The following is a 14,423-nucleotide window of genomic DNA, read 5'->3' as shown; positions in this document are numbered from 1 at the left end:
TGTTCAACCAGCCTCCTGGGAATCACAGAGAGCAAAGAACCATCTCAGAAAGCACACTGGCACTCATTGCTAAGCAGGGCCTCTGGCAGGCTCGGCTGCTCGCAATCGGGAAGTGGGGGTAGGGGTGATGGTGGGGGAGGGTAGGAGAAGCCATTCCTAACTGAGGATTTCAAGGCCTATGTTGTTTTTCTTTCTGCCTGCTGAGGCCCTAATTTTCAAAATAAGAGTGCTGGAACAGCCAAGGTTCCAGACCACCCAGCGAGCCAGTTTCCAAATTAGAAATGAAGGCAAATCTTTGTCTCTGAGACTCACCCACGAAGTCACAGTTGTGGCGTAGGTCCCTGAGGGCCTTCTTGGCTCTCAGGCGCTGTGACTCTGTGTTACTGGGTCCATCGCCTCAGCATGAGGCCTCTGCTGCCTCTCAGAAAACTGGTCCTGGTGCTATTCTCCCTCCTGGGGTTAGAACAGTCCAGGCCCTTGCTTCTTGGCCAGGAGCAACTCACTCCCAATTGCTGCTCCCCAGTGTCCAGAGCCTGGGCATGTAGGCCTGGTTATAATGAAGCAAAAGACCTAGCTGTGCCCTCAAGAAGCTCGTACGTCATGGAAGGAGAGAAAAACGATCCAGCTTGGTGGAAAAAATGAACCAGAGTCCCCTATTCCTCCCCTCCTGTGGGGTCGCGCCTTCTTCTCCACCCTGTCCACCGTGGTTGTGAATCCTTTGTGCCTGGTCCCATGAACTTCATCCTGGGCCCTGACCACACTGTGCTCTGGGCCTCTGGGCCTTTGCATACACCATTCCCGCTATTCAACACTCAGTCTGAGAGACACGCTTTTGGAGAATCTTCTCCAGCATCTCCACATCATTGGGATGCCCCCTCTTGTGTGAAGCCCTACACAGAACTGGAATCATGTGCTTCGCCTTTCTCCATTAGGCAAATGACTCCTGAGGGGCTAGGTTTTCTCAATATTTAATTCCATTTTGGACTCACTCACCACACTTCTAAATAGTCCAAGGAGGAGAGCCATTCAGGACAGGCCAAGTCAGATGTCACATAGGGAAGGCTGACCCAGGCCCAGGCTGGAGCTGTTTCCTCCCGCCTTCTCCTCTGCGTTAGCCACACTGGCAAGGGGCAGAAGGTAAAGAGAAGAGGCTGCATTTCAGGGCTTCTCACTTTCCTCCCACCCACTCCCCAGCCTGACCAGGAAACCACAGCATGTTCTTTGAAAAATAGGCTTCAGGCCACCTAGTCAAGAAGCCTCTTGCTTTTGCTTAACTCATGCCCAAGGGGAGAACTGAATATTATGCTTTTTTTTTAAGATTTATTTTTTAAATTTATTTATTTATACAAGCACTGGGTACAGTCAGAAGCGCGGGAGGGTGAGAGAATTCACCAGAGGCAGAGCGGGGAGCAGAGCAGGCAGAAGGACCGAAGTACACTGCTGAGGGGAGCAGCGGGCGGCAGGAGAGGTCTGCGCGCCATGTGGGACCCTCCTCTGGTGGCCAGGGAGCAGCTGGGGATCGAACCGGCGCTGCAGAGGCTGCGGGCAGCTTCGCAACCCAGCGCTCAACCACTGCGCCACATAGGAGGCCTGAATATTATGCTTTTTAAGAGAAATGTTGAAAATACACACTTTCTTCCCTTCTGAATTTTTCATCTGCCATTTTAGGATAAATGTTCTCTGAAACATGGCAAGAGTTTACCATCACTATTTGGGAGGAAAACAGGCTGGGAGTAAACTAACTGCATTGAACAGTGACCCCGCTGCCCTGCACTGGGGCAGAGGAGTTGAAAATGAGGAATGTTCTGCCCTCATGGAGCACACATTCTGGCAGCCGAGATTTGAATCAAGTGCCACGTATTGCTTAAGACAACGCTGAGTTAGGCATCAGACAGACTTTGGTTCAGTAAATCAGTGACTGGTTTACTGAATGCCTAACACAAGGCCCGCGGTGTGCTCCTGCTGGGGCCAAGAGGGTGAGCTAACCCAGACTCGGTTCTTGCCCTAGTGGAGATTATTCCTACTAGGGAGACATGCAATAATCAAATAATTGCATGAATTATTATGAATTATAGGCAGCTCTCCTCCCAAGACTGCCTGCTTGTGTCTATGCAGGCGTTTCTTTTCACAAAACATTTCCTTTCAAAAGCAACAGCAGTTCTCTGCCCTCCTTTTTCCATTTCCTAATAAACCTGTTATTTTTTTTCTTTTTTCTCTTTTTTTATACAAGTACTGGGTATAGCCAGTAGCGCGGGAGGGTGAGAGAATTCACCAGAGCCAGAGCAGGGAGCAGAGCAGGCAGACTGACGAAGTACACTGCTGAGGGGAGCAGCAGGCGTCAGGAGAGGTCTGCGCGCCATGTGGGACCCTCGCCAGGCAGCTGGGGATCAAACCGCACTGCAGAGGCTGCGCGGGCAGCTTCGCAACCCAATGCTCAACCCCTGTGCCACCGGGAAGCCCTGTCTTTTTTTTTTTTTTTTTAAGATTTATCTATTTATGCATACAAGAGCTGGGGCACAGGTCAGAGGCATGGGGGGTGAGAGGATCTGATCCACCAGAGACAGAGTGAGGAGCAGAACAGGAAGGCTGACTGGAACAAACTGCTGAGGGGAGCAGCTGGTGAGCCAGGACAGGTCTATCATGCCATGTGGGTAGCTCCCTGGCCAGACGGGGGATCAAACTCGTGCTGCAGAGGCTGCGAACATCCCATAGGCTGCCTCTCAACACCTTGTGCCACCAGGGAGGCCCCCAAACCTGTCCATTTAAAATGTAAAAAAATTATGAACTGTAACAGTGAACACCACTTCAAAAGGAGGAACATAGCTCTATTAGATGACATATTAGTTTTGACCTAGTCAAGGTGGTCAGGGTTTGAAGGAAAGGCAGGAGTTATTTAGATAAAGGGGGAGAGGAAATAAATACCATGCAAACAAGGGTAGAAAGACAGGAAGAGGCTAGATCCTTGCATCTCAGTGGCCACTAGCCACAAGTAATTGAGCCCCTGCTATTTGGTTAGCAAGCACTGTTCGCTTTTAATTCACTTAAGTTTTTTTAAATGAAGCAGTATAAGTTTTAGAATATTGCTATGTTGAAGTGATAATATTTGGACATCAAAGAAAGTAAGTTAAATAAAAAAATGTTCAAATTTATATCACCCCTGCCTTTGTTTGAAAATATGGCCACCAGAAATTCCAAATTTTCTATGTGGTTAGCATTGTTTCTATTGCACTGTGCTGGACTAGACAGTGCAGATTTTGGTTCTAGGACATGGAATTCTCTCCTTTTCGATGCCATGAGGTGTAGTCAAAGGAAAATGTACTTGGAGTCAGAGAACCAGGATCCTGGCTTTCATTGGATGGTTGACCTGGTGCATCCACTGGGCATCCAATAAATATCTCTCAGATGACCCTCAATTTCTTTTTTTTTTAAATATTCATGCATACAAGAACTGGGGTTCAGGCCAGATGTGCGGGAGAGTGAGAGGATTCACCAGAGACAGAGTGGGGAACAGAACTGGCAGACTGACGAAATACACTGCTGAGGGGAGCAGCGGAGGAGACAGGAGAGGTCTGCCGCACCATGTGGGCATCTCCCTGGCCGGCCGGGATAGAACCCGCGCTGCAGAGGCTGCGGATTGCTTCACAGCCCTGCACTCAACAGCCTGCGCCACCAGGGGAGGCCCTCAATTTCTTTCTTTCTCAGAACCAATCACACACAGTGTTCGGGCTTTAGGAGACAGGGAGTCGATTCTTGTTCTCTACCCCGTGCTCTCTGTGCGGCCTTGAAGAGGTTCCGCGGGCCTCAGTTTCCCCATAGGCTGTGGGAGTCAGTGAGTGTGGGTGCGGGCAGGGGCAGGCCTGGGGAGGCAGCCGCGCGGGTCACTGTCAGTCTGTCTGTCTTACCTGATGACAGCTGTGGAATCCGATGAAATCTGGGCAGCTATGTCCTTAGGGTCCCCTGAGGGACCCTAAAAGCTTTGGACGGGACACCCGATGCCCCCACATCCACCAGGAAGGGGTGCCCTTTGCTATGTGGTCGGGGAGGAGGGACGTAGGGGAGAGGCACATTTTGCTACTGTGAGTCTTGCTGTTCTCCAGGCAACGCTGGGGGCGGCCGCCACTGGCCGCTTTCCCACAACAAAGCAGCGGTCGCGAGCCGCGGTGGCGTCCGCGCGACGCGGTTACCACGGTAACGGCCCCGCTGCTGGAGCCCAGACCAATGAGTTTGTGAGGGGGGAGTCTAGGACCTCGTCCTAAGCCTATAAATCGAGGCATGTAAATCAGTAAGGAAGACATGTCCTGTCTGGAATATTTTTTATATGTTCGCGGGAGTCCTTGAGGGTTCCTGGGGCCCGCGTAGACACGCGTTTTGCGGCCCCGCCGCTCCGCCCCCCCGCCGTGGTGGTACAGCCTGGGCGGGGCTGCGCCTGCGCAGGCGGGGGGCGGGGTTGCGCCTGCGCACGCCGGGGGCGCCGGGGGCGGGGCTGCGCCTGCGCACGCCGAGAGCGGGGGGCGGAGCGGAGCCGCGGTCGCCCCTGGTGACGCGGACGCGCACCCTGGGTGACTGGAGGTCTCGGGGTGACCCTGAACCCCGGCTTCTGACACAGTCTGGTACGTCTCCGAGCCCAGCGTCGCCCGGGGCCTGGCGGACGGGCGGGACGCCCGGGGTTCCCAGGGCACCGGCCGCGGCAGCGCGGGCGGGCGCGGGGCGCAGGCCGGGGCCCCGCGAGGCCCGTTCCCGCCCTTCTCCCGGGGGGTCCTGGCGTGTGAGTCGGGGTTTAACGCCCCCTCGCGCGGCCGCCGCGAGGGGGGCTCAAATGAGGCCTTGCGAGCGAGCGTCTCTTCACAGCTGTTATGCGCGGCCCGGTCCCGGCGCGACGGGTACTGGCCGGTTCTCGCCTCTGGGGCGTGCGTGACCCTTTGAGACTCTGATGCAACCACAGACGCCGCCTTCGCCTTCTTAGACTAACGTCAGATCGTGGATGGGGCCCGCTGCCTGCTGGAAACCAGCGTGGCGCAGTGGTTTGGGGATTGTCATCAGCTCAGAGGGGTAGACCGTACAGGAGCTGAGCTCCACCACCTTCCCACGTGTGATTGGGGCCAAATTACTTACATCTCCAAGCTTCAATCTTCTGGTCTGTAGAGGGGGGACGTACTTACTTCATCTACTTCCAGCGGTGGTTGTGAGCTTTCAATGCCCAGCTTTCTGCAAACACTAAAGCACACAAACAGCAGAGAGCTGGGCACGGTTCTTAACCCTGATTACAAGTAAAGAAGCCTGAGGCTTAGGGAAGGTAAGTGCTGCGCACCCACTGGGGGTGAGCCACGGGAACCCAGATGTTCTCCCTTCACTTCTTTTGTGGCGAACCCCTCCCTGCCAACAGAAGCTTCACTGGAAGGAATACGGGGACCTCCAGGACCACACTAATGTTCCAGGACCTCAGGAGGTCAGCTAGAGTTGTTTGTGGCTTATTGGAGTCTGTTAAAAGTCAGCTACTCCAGAACCTTCTTCATCTATCATAGCACCTTGCAGGGAGGAGGTGTAGCTCAGGGTAGAGCACTTGACCGCATTGCACTGTGCAGTGCAACATCTATTTACTTGTAGCCAGTTGACTATGGCCGGGGCCTTTGGGAAAACAGGTTAACTTCTCTGAGCCTGTGTTTTCTTATTTTTTTTTTAAAGATTTATTTATTTATGCATACAAGAGCTGGGGTACAGACCAGAGGGATGTGGGGTGGGGGGGCTGGTGAGAGGATTCACCAGAGAGAGTGGGGAACAGAACAGGCAGATTGATTGAAACATACTGCTGAGGAGAGCAGCGGGTGAGTCAGGAGAGATCCGCTGCGCCATGTGGGTTGCCCCCTGGCCAGCCGGGGATGGAACTTGTACTGCAGAAGCTGTGGATCGCTTCATAGTGTGTTGCTTAACTCCTTGCGCCACCAGGGAGGCCTTATTTTCTCATTTCTGATAGGGATATGAAAATACCTACCTTGTGGATGTGCTGCAAGGAATAAAAGGAATATATGGAGTATTCCCAATCTTGAGCTTGACCCAGCAGTGGGTATGCAGGTAGTGGCATTAAGTTTTTTACTGTGCCCTTTTGTTTGAGTTAAAATCTTCCTGTATATTCCTATTTCATTCATGTTCTTCCCTGTACAGACATAAGAGTAATTGTCTTCCCTCTTCCACCCTTTTTCTCTTCTCCAGAAAAAACAATGCCAGGACCTTCCACTGTGTTTTGGATGACATGGTAGCGCAGCTTCGGGCGTCCTCAACATCTTGGTCCTCGCCGCTGTCCCGTCCACCACCACGTTGAAAACATTCTGGTTCGTCCAAAGCCTAAAGCTGTATCCAGGCCCAAATGCCATCCCCTAGGCTAGTGGTTTGCTGCTGTTTTTAATTGCAAACACATACCTACCAGTAAAAATCTCAGGAGCACACACTCCCAAATAGTTTTATTTATCTTACTTATAAATCATGTATACATATGCTTCACTTTTGTAGATTGTGAAACCTCTGTAAACGCTCCTAAACATTTATCATTTGTTTTAGTGATGCTAATTTCTACATCCCTGAAGCCAGCACCAGGTGTTTTTCCTCATGTTCTCATTGAATATTTGTCTTGCTAAATGATATGGAGTCATCCTGTAAGTTATCTTTGAGTGTTAGTTGATATACTATCTTGTTTCCAATAATCTTAAGAAGTTCCTTTTTTTTTTTGCCAGCTTTTTGTCAGATCTAGCTCATAATAGTGAAGGAAGATTTTATACCTGCAAGTAAGAAAAGTGAAAATTTAACTACTTTTTTATTCACTTGTGCTTTCCTTATTCTCTTATTCTCATACACTGAGAATATTCTCAAACACCGTTTGTAGGAGTACAGATTGGTACAACCATATGAAAAACCAAATGGCAACATCTACAAAAGCTGACTATATAAATGCTCTGATTTGACACGTCTAACCATTGGTATAGAAGCAGAGCAGCACACTCTGCACTGAAATGCACGTCCAAGCACATTATTAGTGTCGCTATTCTTAATGGCCCCAAATTAGAAACAGTCCAAATGCCTGCTTCTGTGGTAGAATACTGCACCATGAACAAGCAAGCTGCACCCACATCCAACCACATGAGTAAATCTTACCAACATGACCTTGAGTAGGAGGAGCCAGCCACAAAAGAGGACTTGTGGCACATGTCCATGGGTGGAAAGTTACCAAGCAAGGATTGTGGGGGCGCTAAGATGTTCTCTGTCCTAATCTGATGCCATTTTAGAAATGCGTACGGCCATACACTTAGGATTTGTACGCTTTCCTGGATTTATGTTACCCTTAACATAAATCTCTTTTCCCTTCTGCCACCATATTAGGTGATGTCAGTAAATCTGCTCAACTGGATCTAGGTCAGTTGCAGTAGGTTGCAATATGATGAGAGCACGCGTCTGGTTGCCATGGTCAGCGCTGCAGTGCTGGGACCAGCCCCTTCCTCCAGACACCTCACCTGCCATACAGACAGGCGACCTGCCCTGCGAGCTGAGGGAGGGACACTTTGTTAAACGTGAAATATAAGTATAGCTTCGTTTGTTATGAGTGGAGTCTGCGGAGACTAGTGCCCCGGCTGGGATTCTTACCCAGGAAAGAGTAAGGATTACATTCCTTTTTGGAAACTGGGTATCTCTTGGTGCCAACTTGTGGCAGAACTGAAGACCAGCAAGTCAGCGCTTCCCTGTGGTACCTAAACTCCAGAGCCACACAGCCCTGCAGTCTTTGTAAACCTCATCTATCAGATGGGGACAATAGGGGTGCCTGGGAGAGTTAAGAGCTGTGCACACAAAGGTCCAGGCCTGCCTCCTGGCGGGGAGTGAGCGCCCAGCTGTAGGGTTGCTACCAGCCACTTAGCAGCTGTAGGTTTTCATGTTTGAGGACAGTGGCATAAAGTCACTGGCCCAACTGTATGTCATTTCCTGACTGGAAGAGAAGGAAACATTGACCTTTCCATCATCAGGTCAAAGATGCCTCTCTTCGGGAATACATTCAGTCCAAAGAAGACGCCGCCTCGGAAGTCCGCTTCTCTCTCCAACCTGCATAATGTGAGTGGCGGTCGGCTCGGCTCGGGTGCAGAGCACCAAGCCTGGCTTCCGAAGGCTTGCCAGCGGGAGGGTGTCTTTTAATCCATATTATTGCGATTGCTAAAACCTGTCTGAACCCCTGTTTGGGAGCCATTGTCAGAGCTTGTTCAAGAACCTAGTAAGGCAGTCAGTCATAGAATTTTTGGTTCCAAACAGTACTACCTAGTTTGACTTCTGTTTGTTCCCAAGTCTTGGCCAGAGATGGGTCTCAGTCACATGAGCATCAGATTCATTGTCAAAAGCTGATGGCTTGCCACCACGGGCAGCACTGAAAGGCCGTGTCGTAGCTCTAAGGCATTTTCAAAAGATGTTCCAAAAATGTTTGCAATGGCAAGGGAATAAAGGATAGCTTTCCAAAGCAAATTACTAAATTACTACCCTTGGGAATGTTGCAGCTCTGTGAGCTTAAAAAATCCTATCACAAAAAGTGAGATCACGTGGAAATAACTTCTGTTCCCAGCGCCTCCCTTGCACCCTGGGCGCACAGGCACACATGGGCCATCGTCACAACCATGCCCTGCCTTTCTGCCCATCTCTGAGCCTCTGTGACCTGGTACTGTGTTCTTCACCGCCCCCCGCACCCCCCTCCCCCGCCGTAACTCTGTCCGCACTGCTGGTGTTCACATACCAGAACTCGTGGATTCTGGCTCCTCTGACTCCTCAGAGAGCAGCTCCCGCAGTTAGCCAGTCCTTCACAGAGGGTAGGGGGCAGCAAGGTATCAGGGCAGAGGGTTAACCCAGACGTTCAGGGCTTTGAGTCCATTGTTCCCTGTCCCCAGGTAAGATTCTGGGGTTGGCGGGTGGACAGTCCCACCATAGCCAGGGCGGCATCCCAGTTCCTGTGCCCTCAGGCCCAGAAGCGTGCCCCCTCCTTGCCCCAGTGCCACATGGCAGATGTCAGATGTCCCCGTTCCTGAGCACACAGTGGGCAGCTACTTTCTGACATGGACTGACCGGCAGCCAGTCTTCCCCTGACAGGTGCCTCCGCAGTCGTGAGCGGTGGTGGAGAAAACCACCTCGCCGGCGCTCATGCTGTGCCCGGCAGGTTGGATGAGTGTACGTCACTCCAGGACCAGGCCCCTCGCAGCCGCGCTGGGCACTCCCACCTGCCCTTGCCCCCCACACCTGTGCTTCAGCCACACGAACAGCACGTGGACCGCCTTCGTGAGGCTGATCCTCTCATGCTCTCCCCGAGGCGTTCACTCGAGTGCAATGAGTGACAACTGCTGTGTGCGTTGCTCTTGCAGCCACTGTGTATGGAGGAGACGAAATAAAGGACCCTGCATCCCTGCAGCATTTGTTTCAATGATGGGGGACACATAGAATAAGGAATTTTCTATAAGACGGTGATACTTGCTGCATAGCCGAGGCACAGGCCTTGCACGGGGGCACTGACGGGGTGGGGGTGTCATTCTCAGTGGGGATTTAGGGACAGCCTCACTCAGAAAGGGACTGCAGGACTCCCAGGGCCGGTGACAGCTCCTCAGAGCAGCGCTGCTCCTGTTCGTCCAGGCCCCTGGGCCTCATTCCCTGTGCTTGAGCTGTGGAAGCTGAGACACGAAGTAGTGGCTGCTCCTTCTAGCATAGCATTTTGGGAACACATCTAGTGTAGAAAGCAGTACGTTTCTTCTCTCACAATTTAAGATTTAGTTTTTAAAGAAGTATGAGATGACCAGAGAAGAGATGAGTCGTAGGGTCACCTAGTTCTCAGGAGAGGCGCTAGGACAGCGCCATGCGCCCCCTGAGTCCCCAAGCCCTGTCTCCTCACAGTTGGATCGGTCCACGCGAGAGGTGGAGCTGGGCCTTGACTATGGAACCCCCACTATGAACCTGGCGGGGCAAAGCCTGAAGTTTGAAAACGGCCAGTGGATAGCAGGTGCGCTTTCTCCTGCCTTCCTCCAGACGCCATCGTGTGGGGGGCGTCTGGTAACCGTGCACCTGTGCTCTCCGCAGAGACTGGGGTCAGTGCCGGTGTGGACGCCAGGGAGGCACAGCGCCTCCGCCGGCGCAACCAGCAGCTGGAGGAAGAGAACAACCTCCTGCGCCTGAAAGTGGACCTCCTGCTGGACATGGTGAGGGGCAGTGGGGGTGGACCTCCTGCTGGACATGGTGAGGGGTGGTGGGGGTGGACCTCCTGCTGGACATGGTGAGGGGCGGTGGGGGTGGACCTCCTGCTGGACATGGTGAGGGGCGGTGAGGGTGGACCTTCTGCTGGACACGTTGAGGGGCGGTGGGGGTGGACCTTCTGCTGGACACGGTGAGGGGCGGTGGGGGTGGACCTTCTGCTGGACACGTTGAGGGGCGGTGGGGGTCGCCTTTGAGTGCGTTTGCCCAGGTTTGTTGCCTTGACCCCAAAGCTACAGTCCCAGACCCGGGGCTCACAGCCCTGGGAGACGGGTGGTGAACAGGGCCTGGGCTTGGGGCTTGGCATCAGCGCGGGAGAGGGGCGGGAGCTCCATTCTGCCCAATCCAGAGGGCACTGGGCTGACATGGAAGGTGGAAGGTGTGGAAGTTGGGATGGAGGAGATCATGGTGCCACTTACCTGATGGCACAGAAGGGGAAAAACCCTGCCACCGGCTTTTGAGAAAGAACCAGTTTATTGGGGCTCAGCTGGCAGGAGCCTGGAGGCCCTCCCGTCGGTCTCCCCGAGGGTGAGCCTCAGGCAGCTCTGCTGGGTGGAGCAACAGACAGAAAGCACAGGTCGGCGGAGTCTGAGGGATGGCTTTCTGCTAAATGGGGGTGCCCGACCCACAGGGGTCCAGAGCTGCGGTGGCCGAGCACCGCTCACTCGGGTCCCAAACCTCCCTGCCCCCTGCCATCTTTGGTTCAGGTGATGAGATGTCACCTCAGGGACAGCAAACACCTTTCTGGGCCTGACAAACACCACTTGTCAACTTACAGAAGATCAGGGATTCTTCCCCGGCGCAGAAAGGGCAGGGGTATTTCTATCCCACTGTAGCAAGCCCACCCTGCTGCTCCCGCGAGATAAGCAGAAACGGGAAACGGCCTCGGTGCTCCCCAGTTCCAGCGCCCTGACCAAGCAGGTGCCAGTGTCCGGGGCAGGGCCCTGCTGGGCGCACATTACACTGTGCTGGGTCTTGAGCCTGTTCAAAGCCCAGCACCTGTCAGAACTTCAAGTGCACAGGAGCTTGATGGGGGGCAGAGAGCACCCCTGGGTGGTTGAGCGCGTGTGGCCGCGTGTCTGCCTGAGTTCCTGGCCCGGCTCCACCCTGGCAATGGGACACATTATTTAACTGCTCTGTGGGTGGAAGTTTCTTCAGCAATGGGGGCCTGAGGCAAAGCAGAGCCTGCGGGGAGGGGTGGGGGGATCCCAGCTCAGGCTCAAGAGCTGTGGCCTTGACTGCGGGGTCAGGTCTCTGTACCTGTCCTGAGTGTCTTCTGCCCACCGAATGTTCTCAGTGAGGAAGGTGCCACCACTTTCACTTCCAAGCGTGTCCCCTTAGCCGCCATCTCCCAACCACAGCAACCTGGGCACTGCCCTGTCTCCTCAGAACCACCAAAAGCTGCTTTGCGCTCCCGAAACCGCTGTGCCTGTCTCCGTGCCCTGCAGCCCCAGGTGTCAGACTGGCCAGGTGGCTTGGGGGTGTTCAAGGCTGTGGGGCCCCGGGCTGCAGCCCACACTGCTTTTGCCCACTTGCAAAGGGCTTCCAGAGGGGAAAATGCCGGCGGCCTTTCCTCGGCCTGCCAGGCTGGCCCCGCAAACCTGAAACAGCCCGGAAGCTGCTTTGTAACCATGGTCTGCCGCCTTCCTTCCAGCTCTCTGAGACCACTGCCGAATCCCACCTCATGGAGAAGGAACTGGATGAGCTGAAAAGCGTCAGCCGCAGAAGGAAATGAAGACCCCAAGATGTCTGTTAGAATAGGGGACCCCCTGATCGGAAGAGGAGCAGGAAATAATCAAGGGGCTTTTTGGGTCCTGGGATAGAGCCACGCAGGCACCCTGGGTGGGCAGCAGGAGATGACAACGTTATGGAGGAAACCTGGGGACCAGGCCTGGACATGGGGAGGAAAGTGCCCGGGCTGCGGGCTGGGGAGTAGGGGGTGCTGCAGGACAGGCCTCCTGGGGAGCTCTCACCCCCATCAGAGGACCCGCGTAGGAGAAGCAGCTGGAGTTCATCAGCTCAGCCCTCATGCTGGTGTTTGGGGGTGGCCTCTGGTTTCCAGAACCCTGGATTGGGGGATTGCAGATAAAGGCCCTCCTGTTTCCCCGCCCTCAGGCCACTCCCGCCCTCCCCCACCCAATACTGGTCCTCCAGGCCCTCCGTCTCTCTGGCTTCCACCTCCCGGGCGCAAGCGCCTGCCCACCGTGGCAACACTATTTTTGTGCTCCTTTCCTACTTACACTTTTTTTTTTAATTAAATGGTGTTATATAATCTCCCTGTGGTCCAAGTGACTGAAAAAAGAATCACCGGGTCTTGGCTGATGTGGCTCCATCCACAGACAAGTTTTGCATGGCGGGAAGCATCACCATGAGGGAGCGCCTGCCTCCCGGGCCCTGGCAGAGGCCCACCCAGAGCAGCCACGGCCTCGCCCCAAGTTCCCCGGCTCCCTCCAGCTAGGCTCCCTGGGCCTCGCTCCGACCTGGCAGGATGCAGGTGGGGAGGGAGGCTCACCTTGTGCTCCAGTCAGTGTGAGCTGGAGGAGGGCGACAGCCCAAGTCAGCCGGAGGCCTCCCAAAGTCAAGGGTGAGGGCACAGGAGCTGGGATGGGGGTCACGGGCCTGTAGACTGGGGATGGCCCTGGGGTCAGCACTTACCTGCCCGGGGTGTGGGCGTGGAGCTGACACGTGACTCTGTGAGTCAGGACGGTCAGTGTGTTGATTTTAGGTGGAACCCAAACTCCAGGGGGCTCAGAACTGGCCTGGGGTTGAACTGTGAGGGCGAGGGCGCCAGGGGATTTCCGGGAGGCAGCTGTGTGCGGTTCACCCTCACAACCAGCTACAAGGGATGGAGCGAGGCAGCTTCACCTGCACCTCCAGCCCGTGGGCTCCCGGACACAGGAGGGAACAGCACAGGAGACGGGAAGGACACAGCAGACATGGGCTGGGGCTCGGCGGCAGGCAGCTGGAGAAGGGTTTGGCTTCCCGCGCCAGCGGCCTGAGCGGCCTGTGCAGTGCCCGGATGCCGCGCCCACTGTAATTCTCATGCAGAGCTTCAGGTTAGGGCATCACCAACCGCTGCTTTTGGATGAAGACACCAGCCCAGCCGAAGATCTTTTTAGTCAGGTACAGCGAGTCTCTGCTGAACACCTGCCACAGGTTCTTGGACACTGACTTTAATGGAAACCACAAAATGGAAACCAGGTCCTCGAACACGGTGATTTGGACGTTGGCCGTGATTAACTGTGAACAAAATGATGTTACTCAAGAAGCTGCTAAAGGTTCTGGCTAAAATTCTTCCTGAAAGCCCTCGTTAACCGAGCCCCCTCACGGGGACCCCAAGTACCCAGCGCTGTCTCCTGGCATCTGGCAGGTACCACAGCAGTTTTGTGAATTTCTGCACCGGGCATCAGGCTAGGAAAGAACTGTCACCAAAGAGCTGAGATAGAAAGTTTTGTGGGCTGACAGGGGGCGTGCAGGCTTGCAGGTGATCATCAGGCCCCGCACAGGGGAAGCAGAGTAGTGCGTGCACACACACAGCTGGGCGGACAGGAAGGCAGCACTTCTCCCGGGAGGGGCCTAGGGTGTTTCTAAGATCCCCAAGGGATCCATGCCCCCCACCAATGCAAATTAAGAACTACCTGATTACCAGTTTCAAATTCCAAAAGGACAAACGGGAAAGGTGGTAATCCAGGACGTAGGGATGAGAGGAACTAAGAGGCTCTAAGGTTTTAGAACACCCCTCCTCCTTGCAAGTGGCAGGCTCACCTTTGTGCCCACTGTGGTCTCCCCACTCACTCAGTGGCACCCTGACTTGTCCCCTCGTCCTCTTTCGATGGTGAATCCAGCCCAGCGTCAACTGACGAGCGTCGTCCTTGCCGCCACAACCTGGAGCTACACTCCTGCGGGGGCCCCTCCCTCTCCTGTTGCTGCTCCTGGAGCCCCTTGGAGGGGGCCTGGTGACTCCCCTTTTTCCCCTGACCATTTTTAAAATTATTTTTTGATAGTTGTTCAAATATTTTGACTTTTAAATTTAAAACATGTTTCTGTGTGTGGCAGATTACACACGACATACCATGCGCATCCTTAGCCACGTTAAAGCGCACAGCTCAGCGGCGGTCAATCCACTCCAGGACACGCAGCGCGCCATCACCACCATAAGCGCGCCCACCATG

General features: G+C 54.2%; 1 protein-coding gene across 1 annotated transcript; it reads left to right on the top strand.

Moving 5' to 3' along the window:
* Nucleotides 1-8,010: 8,010 nt before the first annotated feature.
* Nucleotides 8,011-11,986, top strand: CBY1 (chibby 1, beta catenin antagonist; the record flags this gene model as incomplete). The annotated part of the gene is made up of 4 exons (XM_084255433.1): nucleotides 8,011-8,088; nucleotides 9,898-10,003; nucleotides 10,081-10,199; nucleotides 11,906-11,986. 4 exons carry the CDS (start codon nucleotides 8,011-8,013, stop codon nucleotides 11,984-11,986), a joined length of 384 nt encoding a protein of 127 aa, XP_084111559.1.
* Between the last annotated feature and the right edge of the window lie 2,437 nt (nucleotides 11,987-14,423).

The sequence above is a fragment of the Talpa europaea genome (genome assembly GCF_964194135.1).
Source record: "Talpa europaea genome assembly, chromosome: 15".
In the NCBI taxonomy this organism is placed as follows: domain Eukaryota; kingdom Metazoa; phylum Chordata; class Mammalia; order Eulipotyphla; family Talpidae; genus Talpa; species Talpa europaea.
The sequence above is the reverse complement of the archived record's forward strand: the minus strand, read 5'-3'. Positions and strand labels throughout refer to the sequence as shown.